The 15,332-nt window shown below is 40.0% G+C and overlaps 1 protein-coding gene across 1 annotated transcript in view; it reads left to right on the top strand.

The window, feature by feature from the left end:
- RPGRIP1 (RPGR interacting protein 1) overlaps nucleotides 1–15,332 on the top strand; it is a 51,106-nt gene that overhangs the window by 32,597 nt on the left and 3,177 nt on the right. Inside the window, 3 exon segments of the mRNA XM_052647072.1 lie at nucleotides 9,441–9,538; nucleotides 12,511–12,703; nucleotides 14,643–14,727. Coding sequence (XP_052503032.1) covers nucleotides 9,441–9,538; nucleotides 12,511–12,703; nucleotides 14,643–14,727 — 376 coding nt within the window.

Raw genomic sequence — 15,332 nt, 5'->3', positions numbered from 1 at the left:
AAGATGGAAAATACTACAGAGAAGAAGAGAGAGAAAATGAGATCTGAGCTGTACTTGGGTCTCCCTGGGAGCTCAGTGGCACAGAATTCGCCTACAAAGAAGGAGACGCAGATTAAATCCCTGGGTGGGGAAGATCCCCTGGAGGAGAGCACGGCAACCCACTCCAGTATTCTCGCCTGGCGAATCCCTGAAAGAAGAGCCTGGCAGGCTAAATCCATAGGGTCACAAAGAGTCAGACGTGACTGAGTGACTGAGCATGCGCGCATGCAAGCTATCCTTAAATGGAAAAGAGAAAGAAGGGGGAACAAAGGCAATAAAGTGGTGATGACTTGGAGTTTTCCAGAATTCATAAAAGGTATTAATAATATTCAATGAAATGAAACTCAAGCAGGATAAGTAAAAATCAAAATCTAGACCTATCAGAGTAAGATTGTGGAAAATAAAATCAAAGAGAAAATACCAAAAGTATCCATTTAAAAGAAAAACAGCCATGGGTGCACTGTTGGTAAGAAGGACAATGACATCAAGAACGACAACCATAGTCCCACTTCTTATATTTCTCATAATATTTGCCTTTATATTTAGGTGCTCATATTTGTATTTAGGTGCATACAATGAAAAGAAAGTGAGGTCTCTCAGTCATGTCCAACTCTTTGCAACCCCATGGACTGTAGCCTACCAGGCTCCTCTGTCCATGGGATTTTCCAGGCAAGAGTTCTGGAGTGGGTTGCCATTTCCTTCTCCAGGGGATCTTCCCGACCCAGGGATTGAACCCAGGTCTACCGCATTGCAGACAGACACTTTACCATCTGAGCCACATAGCATTACAATTGTTATATCTTCTTGGATTGATCACTTAATCATTATGTAGTTAATCTTTGTCTCTTGTAACAGTCCTTATTTTAAAATTTATTTTGTCTGATGTGAGTATTGCTACTCCAGCTTTCTTTTCTTTGTTTGTTTTAATATAGATTTATTTGGCTGCAGTGGATCTCAGTTGTAGCATGCAGGATCTTTAGTTGCAGCATGCGAACTCTTACTTTCAACATAGGATCTAGGTCCCTGACTAGATTGGACTCAGGCCTCTTCATTGGGAGCACAGAGTCTTAACCACTGGACCACCAGGGAAGTCCCAACTCCAGCTTTTGTTTGATTTCCATTTCCGTGGAACACCTTTTTCCATTCCGATGGAAAGATATTGGAATGGAAAGACACATTCCATTCCAATCTGTATGTGTGTCTCTAGGTCTGAAGTTGGGTCTCATGTAGGCAGCATATATATGGGTCTTATTTTTGTATGCATTCAGTCTTTTGGTTGGAGCCTTTAATCTATTTACCTGTTAAGTATTTGATTTGTAGTTATTGCTATTTTGTTCATTATTTGGGGGTTGTTTTATAGCCTTTTTTTTCTTTTTTTGTTCTCTTCTTCTGTGAATTAATATATTTAGTGTTATGTTTGGATTTCTTTTTCTTTCTTGTGCTTCTATCTATTATAGATTTTTGATTTGTGGTTACAATGAGGTTTTTGTATAGCAATATGTGTGTGTGTGTGTGATTGTTTTAAGTTGCTTATCTCTTAATTTCAAATGTATTTGTTCTCTCTTCCTCTTACAATTACTGTTTTTGATATCATATTTTACATCTAATTGTTTTATATATCCCTTAACTGCTTTATTGTTCAGTTGCTAAGTTGTGTCTGACTCTCTGCAACCCATGGACTGCAGCACACCAGGCTTCCCTGTCCTTCACTATCTCCTGGAGCTTGCTCAAACTCATGTCCATTGAGTTAGTGATGCCATCCAACCATCTCATCCTCTGTCACCCTCTTTTCCTCCTGTCCTCAATCTTTCTCAGCATCGAGGTCTTTTCCAATGAATCTTGATTTCCTTTAGGATTGACTGGTTTGATCTCCTTGCTGGGCAAGGGGCTCTCAGGAATCTTCTCCAGCACCACAGTTCAAAAGCACCAATTCTTCGGTGCTCACCCTTCTTTATGGTCCAACTCTCACACCCATACCTGACTACTGGAAAAATCATAGCTTTGATTAGACAGACCTTTGTTGGCAAAGTGATGTCTCTGCTTTTTAATATGCTGTCTAGGTTTGTCATAGGTTTTCTTCCAAGGAGCAAGTGTCTTTTAATTTCATGGCTGCAGTCACCATCTGCAATGATTTTGGAGCCCAAGAAAAGAAAATCTGCCTTGGTTTTTATTTTTTTGCCATCTATTTGCCATGAAGTGATAGGGCCGGATATCATGATCTTCATTTTCTGAATGTTGAGTTTTAAGCCAGCTTTTTCACTCTTCTCTTTTACCTTCATCAAGAGAGTCTTTGCTTCCTTTTTGCTTTATGCCATTAGGGTGGTATCATCTGTATATCTGAGGTTGTTGATATTTCTTGTGGCAATTTTGATTCCAGCTTGTGATTCACCCAGCCTGGCATTGCGCATGATGTACTCTGAATATAAGTTAAATAAGCAGGGTGACAATATCAATTTTGACATCTTCCTTTCCTAATTGTGGATCTGTATGATTTTACTACTTCTGTCTTTTAACCTTCCTACTAGTTTTGTGCATGGATGATTTCCTAACTTTACTGTGTATGTTTTCCTTTACTGATGGATGAGTTTTTCTTTTCATAATTTTCATGTTTCTAGTTGTGGTCTTTTCTTTTTCACTTAAATAAATTTCTTTTTATCTTTCTTGTAAAGCTGGTTTGGTGGCACTGAACTCTTTTAGGATTTGCTTATCTATAAAGCTTTTGATCTTTCCATCAAATCTGAATGAGAGCCTTGCTGGATCAAACATTCTTGGTTATATGTTTTTCTCATTTCTCACTTTAAATATATCATGTCACTCTCTTCTGGCCTGCAGAGTTTCTGTTGAAAAGTCAACTGACAGCCTTATGGAACTTTCTTTGTATGTTATTTGTTGCTTTTCCCTTGCTGTTTTTATATTCTCTCTCTATCTTAAATTTTTCTCATTTTATTTACTCTCTAGCTTGATGTGTTTCTCTTTGGGTTCATCCTATATAGAACTCTTTATGTTTCCTGGTGTTGGGTGACTATTTGCTTTTCCAAGCTAGGGAAATTTGCAGCTATTGTTATTTCAGATATGTTCTCTGCCCCTTGGTCAGGCTCTTCTTCTGAAAGTGAAAGTGAAAGTCCCTCAGTCGTGTCCGACTCTTTGCAGTCCCACGGACTATACAGTCCATAGAATACTCCAGGCCAGAATACTAGAGTGGGTAGCCTTTCCCTTCTCCAGGGGATCTTCCCAACCCGGGGATTGAACCGGGGTCTCCCGCTCTTCTGCTGGGGCCCTTGTAAGGCAAATATTAGTGTGCTTGGTATTGTCCCAGAGGTCTCTATAAATGTCCTTATTTCTTTTCAATGTTCTTTCTTGTTTCTGTTCAGTATCAGTGATTTCCACTACTGTAGCTCACTGATCCATTCTTAGGTATCGTTTAGTCTACTGTTCATCCTTCTAGTATATTTTCCTTTTTAGTCTTTGTAGTCTTCATCTCTGAGGGGTGGTTCTTTACATGAATTCTCAGTCTACATTCATTCTCCTCCCAAGTTCTTTGATCATCTTTACAAGCACTACCTAGAATTTCTTTTCATGTAGATTGCTGATGTCCACTTCACTAACTACTACTTCTGGGGTTTTATCTTGTTCCTTTGTCTGAAACATGTTCCGCTGTTGCCTCATTTTGCGCATGTTGCTGTATCTTGTAGGTTGGCTATTCCCTATTTCCCGACCTTGGAGAAATGGCCTTTTGCAGTAGACATTGTATGCATCCCAGCTCACACTCCCCTCTTGTCACTCAACTTACATGCTCTAGGGGTTCCCCCTATGAGGGCTGCATGAGTCCTTCTGTTGTGGTGGGCTGACTGTGTGGGCAGTCTGGTGAGCTTGTTTGGCTCCTGGTCTACCTGCTTGCCTGGCCCTGCCTTTTGTGGAGGCTGCTGGCACCAGTTGGCAAGACCGTCACAAGGCGGCTGATTGTGGAACCCCAGAGGTCTTCAGTGCTACTGCTGGGCATAATTAGGGTCCATAAGACTCTAGGGCTATAGCTTACTCACTGGTGGGTGAAGTCAGACTCTGGGGATAGTGCTGGCCTATGGGCAGGCAGAGCCAGGTCCTGGAGTCTTGTTGCAGGGCTTAGGTGTCCCAGAGCTGGTGTTAAATCACTGGTGGAGTGGGCCAGTTTCTGACACAGTTGTGTGTGGCGTCCTGGGTGTCCCAAAGCTCGTGGGCATGGCTGGGGCCCAGTCAATCCCATGTCCCAGTTGGGCCTACTGGGTGATTGTGGTATGATGTCTGCCCCCTGCTGGGTAAGGCTGGTCCAGAAACTAGAGCAGGCTCTCTGGAGGGGTGGGCCATGTCCAGAGTTGGCTGTGGGCTCAGGGAGTCTTGAGTCAGCCTGTCTGCTAATGGGTGGGGCTGCCTCCCCACCCAGTTAGTTGCTTGGCCTGAGGCAGCCCAGCCTGGCACCTACAGGCCACTGGACCAGCATAGCGCTGGGTCCTGAGGCTACTAAGTAGAGGGAGGATTCCACAGTGGTGCTTGCCAGCAGTAGTGTCTAGGTGGTAGAAGGAGCTCCCCAAAACGGCTGCTGTCAGTGTCCATGTCTCAGGGTAAGCTGCACTTGCCTACTGTCTCTCTAGGAGATTCTTCAAGATCAGCAGGTGGGATTCCTATCAAGCTCCTCTCAATTTATTGCTTCCTCCTTGAGTCTTCCAGCATATGAGATTTTGTGTGCACACTTTAAAATGAAGTCTCTATTTCCCAGTCCCCTGGGATTCCTGAAAGTAAACTTGTCTGGCCTTCAAAGTCAGATGCTCTGGAGGCGCATCTTTCCAGTGCAGGTCCCCGAGGCTGAGGAACCCAAAGTGTGGCTCAGATATCCCTCTCCTCTGGGAGAACCTCTGCAGTTGTAATTATTCCCCAGTTTGTGGGTCACCCACCAGAGGGTATGGGACTTGACTATATCACAAGTCCACCCCCTACCCATCTTGTTGTGGTTCCTTCCTTATAGCTTTAATTGAATTTTCTTTCTAGAAGGTCCTGGTTTTTTCCCCTGATAGTTGTTCTGCCAAAAGTTGTGATTTTGGTGTGTTTGTGAGAGGAGATGAGCTCAGGGTCTTTCTGTTTCACCATCTTGGTTTATCTCCCACAGTGGTTTTTTCAAAGATTCACACAGAAACTTCAGTACAGTAATCCCTATGTAATTCAGCCCCAGATTCAAGTGTTTTAGGCTTGATTTTTATTAGAAAAGCTTTGAGAAATGATTGCAAACATCCCTGGTTATACTGCAGCTCTGTAGCCCCAGGATCTAGGGTTTACACTGGGGTTAACTCAAGCCCTCGCACACAGAAGGTTCATCCTGTCATCCATGAGGACTTTCTTACCAAGAGCAATGTGTCGGCCTCTGATTGATGATCAAAGCAGAAGAGAGATCCTTGCAATAGGTTTTTTTAAGGTAAAAATTTTCCAGTGTCAGCCTCTGGAGGAAGCAATTTAGGTGTCTCAAAGTTACATACAGCAACTTGACACTTTCATCCAGAAGCTCATTTTCTGTGAGGTTCAAGAATGCCAGTGAGTGCTTGGTTTCAAAGGGAGGAGGAAAGATGAACTCATTGATGAATGGTGACAGAACAAGATACCACCATGAGACAGTACAGATTACATTTTGGGTGTTTCAAGGCCTCACACAATGGGGAAAGAACATCATTTTGGTCATTTCCTTTGAAGGCCAGATGTGTTGGCTTCTTATGCATTGCCACTTATAGCCACCAAAGGTGAGGCAGAAGTTTCAATAAGCATCAGCTGAGGAAATAACCTTGAGAATCACTTTCTGCACATGACAGGTAGAAGAGCCTAATTTCTCATAAAGAATCCTCACCAGTGAAGTACTAAGAAATCTCTGATGTCCAGAAATACTAGATTCTTGTTTGAGCCAAACATGGAACAAAGATCCATCCAGACAGGAAGCAATTATTGATCATTCTTGGACTCTCAATATCTGATTTTGATACATTTTCATTCTCCAGAAATATCCCCTTTTGTAACTGTAGCAAACCTTTCTGAAAGGTGCTTGAGGCAGAACAATTTGAGTTCATGATATCCATTTTATTTTCAAATATTGGGATATCTCCGTATCATAGACCATTGCAGCCTTCACAAGCTGCTCTTCCTAGATTTGTAAAGATGGTGCAAAACCACCTTTTAGTTCATCATTGGGGAAAAGGGTTTATTCTTTTCAGACTATGCTTTATATTTCAGTAAGTCCATTTGACCTCTAATTGACACTTGGCAGTCAAAAATTCTCTCTGGCCTCCTGAGTCTCTCTTCATTAGAGAGGCTGAATAAGTATGCTACTTGGGTCAGCTGGGAATTCTTTAGTCTTTTTTCCTTGAGAAGTAGCTTCTGCACATTCTCAGTGTCCTACCTGAGTCTATCCCTGTCTTCCTCCTTCTCACTCTCCAAAATGGTGGATATAATGACAAGAAACTGCCAGCTACTGAGGTGGATGAAGTAGCAGCAGCCCTCACAGTCTGTGCCCCTCTGAAGGGTATCCCCATCCAGGAAAGGACACAGATCAGACTCTCTTGACCAAAACCTCCTGAGGGCTTCTCCTTCAAACATAGATGTTTGCATCCACATGACCTCAGCACTAGGGGAAACAGAGCCTTCATTAGAGCTTGGAGGTGTTGCCAGGCACCTGCATGAACTGGTTGCAAATAAAACACAAGAACAGCAATGTGGTAGTTTGGCAAGCCAGGGCTGGCTCTTTCCTCTTCCTCATCTCAGTTTCAGACAAGTGCAGACAGTCCGGCACTCCTGTTTAACATTGAGGTGGAGGTTTTAATTATTGTAATAAGGAAAAAATCATTGCAAAAAGGCAAGAAGAAGAAAAGTCGTATAGATGGGAAAGGAAGAAGTAGTGTTACTTTTATTTGCAATCAACATGATCCTCTATTTAGAAAATCATAAGAAACCAATAAAAATTTTTAAACAACTGAAACTAAGAGCAAGTGAACAAGGTTGCAATATATAAACCAATATTTCAAAATTAATTGTATTTCCATATTTTATAAATGAACAATCTTAAATGAATAAAACAGTTACATTCACACTATCATCTAAACTTTAAAGAGGTTTAAGAATAAGTTTAATGAAAGAAAGGTAAGTCCTATATACTGAAATCTGCAAAAGTTTTTAAGAGAAGTTAAGGAAAATTCAAGTAAATGAAGAAATGTACCATGTTTATGGATTGGACCACTAAAAATTATGAAAATGATGCAGTTCTACCCAGATTTTATATAGAAAAGCAAAGAATCTACCCGAAACAATTTAGTAAAAGAAAAAAATTGAAATTTTTGTACTATTTGATTTCAAAGCTTACTATGAAGCTGCAGCAATTCAGACAGTGTTACACTGTCAGTGTTAGCACAAAGATAGATTTATATATCAGTGAAACAGAATGGCTAATCCAGAAATAGATTCTTACATTTATTGAAAATTGATTTTCCACAAAGGTTTCAACGTCATTCAGTAGGGAAATCGAATCTTTCCAATAAATGGCTCTGGGACAATCTTATCCACATACAGAAAAAAAGAGAGAACTTAGACAAGACACCGTAAAACTTTTGTGCTTAGCCGCTCAGTTGTGTCTGACTCTGCGACCCCATGGACTGCAGTCTGCCAGGCTTCTCTGTCCATGGGGATTCTCCAGGCGAGAATACTGGGGTAGGTTGCCATGCCCTCCTCCAGGGGATCTTCCCAACCCAGGGATCAAACCCAGGTCTCCCACATTGCAGATCATAGACAAAACATTCTCTGACCTGAATTGTACCAATGTTTTCTTAGGTCAGTCTCCCAAAGCAATAGAATCAAAACCAAAAATAAACAAATGGGGCCTAATCAAACTTTACAAGTTTGTGCACAGCAAAGGAAACCATAAACAAAATGAAAACCAGAGAATGGGAGAAAATATTTGCAAACAATGTGACCGACAAGGGCTTAATTTCCAAAGATACAAACAGTTCCAACAACTCAACAAGAAAAAATAAAACACCCAATTAAAAAATGGGCAGAAGACCTAAATAGACATTGCCCCAAAGACATACAGATGGCCAATAGGCACACGGAAAGATACTCAACATCACTAATTATCAGAGAAATGCAAATCAAAACTACAATGAGGTACTACTTCACACAGGTCAGAATGGCCATTATTACAAAGTGTCCAAATAATAAATGTTGGAGGGCGTGTGGAGATACTCTTACAGTATTGATGGGAATGTAAATTGGTATAGCCATTACGGAAAACAGTATGGAGCTGCCTCAAAAAACTAAAAATAGAGCTACCATTTGATCCTGCAAATCCCACTCCTAGGCACATATCTGGAAAAATCATGCTTTGAAAAGATATGTGCACCCCAATGTTCACTGAAGCAGTATTTACAGTAGCCAAGACATGGAAGCAATCTATCCAATGATAGATACATAGATTAAAAAGATGAGGTAATGGAATATTACTCAGCCATAAAAAGAATGAAATAATGGCATTAGCAACAACATGGATGGATTTAGAGATTATCCTACTAAGTGAAGTAACTCAAACAGAGAAAGACATAGAATATGATATCACTTATATGTGGAACCTAAAAAATTATACAAATAAAGTCATTTAAGTTATTTATTTACAAAACAGAAACAGACTCACAGATCTAGAAAACAGATTAATGGTTACCAAAGGGGAAAGGTGGAGAGGAGGGATAAATTAGAAGTTTGGGATTAACATGTAAACACTACTGTATATAAAATAGATAATCAACAAGGACCTATTGTATAGCACAGGAAACTCTACTCAATACTCTGTAATAACCTATATGGGAAAAGAATCTGAAAAAGAATAAATATATGTATATGTACAACTAAATCATTTTGCTGTATACCTAAAACACAGCATTGTAAGTCAACTGTAATCTAATATAAAATGAAAAATTTTAAATAAGTAAATAAAAATGCCTACCTTAAAAAAAGTTTTAGGAGTATCAAGATCCCATTGTGAGAAAGCGCATCTGGGATGAGAGATGCTGCTTGATGCCAGTCTTTGTAAAATACAGTCTGCTGCGTCCTGATTATACTGTTTTTCCTTGCTTAGTAATTTTCTCCAGTCCCTGAAAGGACAAAATTTCTCTCTACCTTCTATCTACCTTCCTTCCTTTTCTGTTTTTCAGAAGTGAACCTTGTGTATTTGGTAATCTTCTAAAGAAATGAAACTTTAAAAAAGAGGGTTTGATTCTTAGAGCCAAAATCTGGGTACTCAGAATTAGTACCTAGACAGTAAATTGAAGACGTAGGTACTAAGTCTTTTCTGGGCTAGACAGTATGCCCCAAAACAGCTCTGTAACTCTAAGTCTATCCTCTGACAGATAAAGAATTCTGTGAACAAACTTCTGATGTCAGTGAAGCACAAACTACAGACAGCGATGAGATAGTAACACCTGTATCTCAGAGATGTCCTAAGGCAGTAAGTACACTGGGGTAACCACTGTGCATGGGCCAAGATTGTAAGTAATGACAGTGTGCTCAATGGCCATGTGTGCAAAGTTCAAATCCCTTTGTAATGAACCAGATGGGAACCTCAAATTATTTAGTTAAATTTACATTGTGATTGAATGGAAGTCTGTTGATATAGGCAGATGAAAGGATCATTTTCTTGATTTGGCACTAATATAAATGAGGACTGACTTCAACACTTGTCTCTCCTCTTTGGATCCCTTACCTACTTCCTTCATTGTAAACTGTGATTTACCCAGCCTGTGACACGCCCTTCTTTAAATATACTTTAAGAGCGCAGATTTACTTTGGGAGGTGGAGGCTGGAAGAAAGGAAAGGATTCTGGGAGGGCTCAGAGAGATCATTCAGTTTTTGAAGGTATTTATTCAACCTTTAAAACCTGTAATTAGAATTATATATTAAGCATTTTGGCCTCAACTCTCTCTTGGAACTAATTGAGGCTGCATACACACACACACACACACAAATAAATATTCACAGGTATATTCACAGTCATTTTATTGGAATATTGTGAAGTTACAGATGAGATAGAAGACAATCACTCTAGCTGCTAGAATGCTCCCTTGTACATTTGTAGGCAGTCAATAAGTATTTGTTAGATGAGTGACTGAATGTAAGGTTAAAATCTAATTGAGAATTATGAACCTTATTAGAAACAATAAAGGAAAGCATAGGGCCATCTAGAATCAAGTGGGTAATTATGTGATATAACTCTAAGGTTTGTGAGAATTCCAAACAGGAAAATTACTGTTGCTTTTGTAGAGATCAGCAATCTTCCTTCAAAGTCAGAAATTGTACTGAAGTTTTATAGAAAAATGAAGGATATTGGAGTGGGGAGAAACAATTCGAGTGCAGCAGACTCAGGCCGTTAATATGGCAAATAGTTTATTTTCTGAACTTTTATCTGTCATATCTTTTTTACACACTATGTAACTGGTATCTTGAGAAATGTTTGTAAGACAGATCAGAGCCATAGAATTAGAACTAGACCATAACACATTAGCCATCATAAGGCGAAGAAGACCAGGCTATGTGTCTAGGATTGTAGCGGTAGTTAATGAAAGAGGTGGAACTTGAGTCAAGTTTTCTAAACTGTGTACCTCTCAGATCAACCCAAAAAGCAGTCTAGCTGATCAGCAAATTTGGAACCACAAGTCAGACAGATGACATTAAAAATATTACCCTAGGACTTCCCTGGTGGGCCAGTGGTTAGGAACCCACCTGCCAGGCCAGGGGAGCTGGGTTCGATCCCTGGTCCGGGAAGATTCCACATGCTGCAGAGCAGCTAAGCCCGTGCGCCACAACTGTTGAAGTCCATGCACCTCGAGCCTGTGCTCCTCCACAAGAGAAACCTCTGCAGTGAGAAGCTGCTCACCACAACGAAGAGAAGCCCGTGCCCTCTACAACCAGAGAAAACCCACACACAGCAATGAAGACCCAGCACAGTCAAAAATAAAATCAGTAATTAAAATAAAAATTACCCTAAATTAAATACTCCTAAATGAGGTCTGTTAGAAAACCTTTATGTACCTCAAAATGTTACTTGATAAACTAAACATGAAATCTGATTATATTTAGTAAGAATTAGTGTTGTTATCAAGTTAAACTTAAAACACAGACACACGTATACTTGATACCAGAAAAGCTTTATCCAAAGTCCAGGTTTGGGAGTTCCCTGGCGGCCTCATAGTTAGGATTCCGTGCTTTTACTGCCATGGCTTGGGTTCAATCCCTGGTGGGGAAACTGGGATTCCACAAGCTACATGGTGCAGCCGAAAGAATAAAAAGTCCAGGCTCTTGTTCAACTCATCCATAAGAATTTGGATGGGTAACACAAAACAGAAAGGGGAAAAAAAACAAAAAACAACCCACCAAGGGTGAGGATTAAAGAGAACAAAGGAGTAGGGGAAATTTTCTTCGTGGCCCAGTGGTTAGGATTAGCATTTTCACTGCTGTGGCCCAGATTCAATCTCTGGTCAGGGAACTAAGACCTCACAAGCTGTGCAGCATGGCCTGAATAAGTCAATACAATTTGTTTTAAATAAAAAAGAAGCAGTTTATTGAGGCAGAAGCAAAAGTTACACACTCAGATGCAGGCCTCCTCACAGGTGAGGGGCATGCCACAAGGTTTTTTGATCTCCCTTTTATCCTATTTTTAGCCCTTTGAATGGATGGGAGTATTTTTGATTAGGGGTAGAATATTCATTGAGCGGAGGGTTGAAGTATGGCCTGGATTGCCCCAGGTTGCCTCTGGTCTCATGCATTTATTTCCTGAAGACATTACACAAGTGCTCTAACTGTTCTCCCTTACTAGTCAAGCACCACAGGGGAAGGTCAAACAGGGTTATCGGCAACCTGTACATTTTTACTGTGGATGTGCCATGGTTTCTGTGGTCAGAATTTCTTGTTCAGATGCTAAAAGTTTCTGTTTTAGATGGCATTTCTCCATGTTCATCGTCTCATTAAGTGTAAAATAAAGAGTAATATAGGCTGTCTTTGGGTCCAGCCTTGTCTTTCCTGCCTCATACTCAGTCCTGTTTGTATTTCAAAATAGCTGGGCATGAAAGATGGAAGAGGTTGAAGGTCCAGAGACAGTAGTTGGGCTCTGTCCCTCTTCCGCCTGGAGTCAGCCACAGCAATGGAGGAGGCAAGAGAATGTAATGTTTAGGAACATGGAAATGTGGTTCAGACAAAAGTGATCCAGGCTCTGCTATTAATATCGGTACCATTTGGGGGGAGTTATTTAACCCCAATTCAGCCAAGTGGTCTCTTGGTGCCAGCTTTAGGTGCCTGTAAATTGATTCTCAAGGAGGAGTATGTTAGCTGGAGTGTGCCTGTGATTATAGAGAGTGATGTGTTCATTAAATGGAGTATAAACACTGGCACCACTAGCTGACCGGAAATGAATATTTTCCTTGTCAGTGTTCAGAGAAGATGTGCATTGAAATCGTCTCCCTGGCCTTCTACCCAGAGGCTGAAGTGATGTGTGATGAGAACGTGGAACAGGTGTACGTGGAATACAGGTTCTACGATCTGCCCTTGTCAGAGACGGAGACTCCAATATCCCTGAGGAAACCCAGAGCAGGAGAAGAGATCTACTTCCACTTCAGCAAGGGTGAGGTGTCCCTCATGATCAGCGGGAGGGGAAGCTGACAGTTGTTTAGCCTGAGGGCTTCTGCTGGGGTGCATCTAACCGTTTTCTTTTATTTATCAAAGTAATATATGCATATGGTTTTAAAATATCAAATAGGCCTAAACAGATTTTTGATTAAAATAAAGCAGCCCTTTGTTCCACTCGTTCTCTACACATCACTCCCCCTCACCCCTCTCTGACTCCTTCCTTAGTCCACCACTCCACTTTTCACTTTTTCTGCTAGTTCTTCTTTCCTCTGTTATTTAACCCCATGTTTCTGAGGAAATGTTTCTTTTGCAGTTTCCCGATTCAGTAATTGTAGACCTTATCTGCTGACTTCCTATCTTGGCACATAAAATTTGTCTCTCTTACATCACATCCACATTCTCTTTCTCCCGTACAGTTGGATCATAATTTTATTTAATTTTTAAGTAATTGTAATTGTTTCTATTATTGTGACTATGCAAATATTCTTATAGAGCCAAGTTGTACACCATAATATAATTTCTTTCTTGTATTATTGTGGTCTCAATTTTTCATTTTCTTTTTCTTTCTTATACCTGTTGTGATTCTTTCTGCATCCTCCAGCAGATTTTTAAATTTTCAAATAAACAACCTATCATATAATTTATCTTTTTTTTTTTCCCTGAAGATATCTCTCTATCTTCTTGTTCTTCTCCTCTATTATCCCACTGCTGCCTCATTTGGAGAGTTTAATTCTCTTTTATTACTGCATTTCTTATCTCCTGGGTCCTATGTCACCCTCTATCTGATTTATTATATTCTAATGGATCATGTTTTTGAGTAGCTTTTAAAGAAAGAGTACATTGGAAGTAAATATTTTGAGACAGTCTTGCATGAAATCTCTATTCATACAAATAAATCTATTCTTAAATAAATCCATATATTTATTTGATTGATGATTAGACCAAGTATAAAAATCTATGTTGAAAACATTTTTCATTCAGAATTTCAAAGCTGTTGGTCCATGATCTTCTAGGTCCAGACCTGGAGTCCAGCTCTTATATGAAAACTACCTCCTACCTCCCCAGAAGACATTAATATTTTCTCTTTATTTTTAGTGTTCTTAAATTTCAGAATCATGTGCATGCATGTTCTTTAATTGTTCTGGCCATTCAGTGGGCTCTTTAAATCTGGAAGCTCATGGCTTTTAGTTCTAAGAAACTTGTTTTCCTTTCTCTGATAACTTTGTCCCCCTACATTTTCTCATTTTCTTAGTAGAATTTTGGATCTTCCACCTTCATGCTCTAATTCATTTGCCTCACAGTCCTTAATAGCAGCTGCAGAAAGGAAGAATACCTCCAAGATCTCACACAGCCCAGTGGGCGGAACTCCATCATGTGGCCAAACCTAGCTAAACTAGAGACTAGAAAACCCAGGCAAATTTATTTGAGGCTGCAACAGTCCTGTGTGAAAATGAGGAGGAAGAGGGGAATGCATGTTGCATCAGGCACCTTGAGTTGAACCTACCTCAAACCCAAATTTCTAGGCAGCCCTGAAAAAAAAATCAGTCTCCTAGAATTCTTCCAGTTGAGGAGTGGGGGGAGCACATTTTTCTTGGCCTTTGGCAGAACAGCTTACAACATGGATTGTAAGGCTTATCAGTACTCAAAGGATTTTCTTAAAGGGCCACATAGTAAATATTTTAGGCTTTGTCGGCCAGTCTCTGGCACAACTCTTCAACTCTATCATTATAGTTGGAAAGCCACCACACAGGAAAGAGATGGCTGTGTCCAATAAAACCTTATTTATGAAAACAAGTAGCTGGCTCCTGGGTACCCATGCTTGCCAGGTGTCTGGTTTAAATCACTGTTTTGCATATGCCATTTATGAAAATCTTAGTGCCCAAATAGCAACAGTATATGATTCTTTTCTTTTCTCCCACTTACCCTTAATACAGTGATAGATCTGGACCCAGTGGAGCAAAAAGAACGGAGGCAGTTTCTGTTCACCATGCTGATTGGAGAAGATCCTGAGCAAGGACAGTAAGCATCTGCTTCCTATTTCTAAAGACAGGAGACATCACACAAGAATTCAGGAGTTTAAGTCTAGTTTTGTGCTGATGTGGAGTATTTTAATAACTTTTTTCATATTAATATTCTCCTAATGAATTTCCCATCAACTTGAGTAATTTATGCTTGTGACTGACTACCTGATAAATTATGTAGTTGCATAGGATTAGTTCATTTCTCACCCATGGCAGCCTCTGATAAGCGCTTTTTTTTGAGGCAGCAATTGACATCAACACTCAGTGCCCCCTACAGAAAGGACAAACTGCCTTGACGCTCTAGAATAATTTGATTCATTTCTTGCAAAACAGTACCATTGTTAGCTTACCAAATATTATGCCTTTATAATATCAATTTTATATTTTGAGTTAAAAATGATTTCTCTACAGGAATACTTTGAAGTAAAATCTGAGTCTATTCTTAAGTTTTAGGAAAGCCGACTGTCATATTCCTATAATCTGAGGAGCCCTCCTTTTAGAGGTTCCAGATGAAATGCATTGGATATACGTAGACTGAAAATTTTCTTGTTGTCTAGCAGAATTTTGAAAATCAAATTTATATGGACACGTATTTTTTGTTTA

Source organism: Budorcas taxicolor, chromosome 10 (genome assembly GCF_023091745.1).
Source record: "Budorcas taxicolor isolate Tak-1 chromosome 10, Takin1.1, whole genome shotgun sequence".
Lineage (NCBI taxonomy): Eukaryota > Metazoa > Chordata > Mammalia > Artiodactyla > Bovidae > Budorcas > Budorcas taxicolor.
Note: the sequence above shows the minus strand (reverse complement) of the source record. Positions and strands in the feature narration are given on the sequence as shown.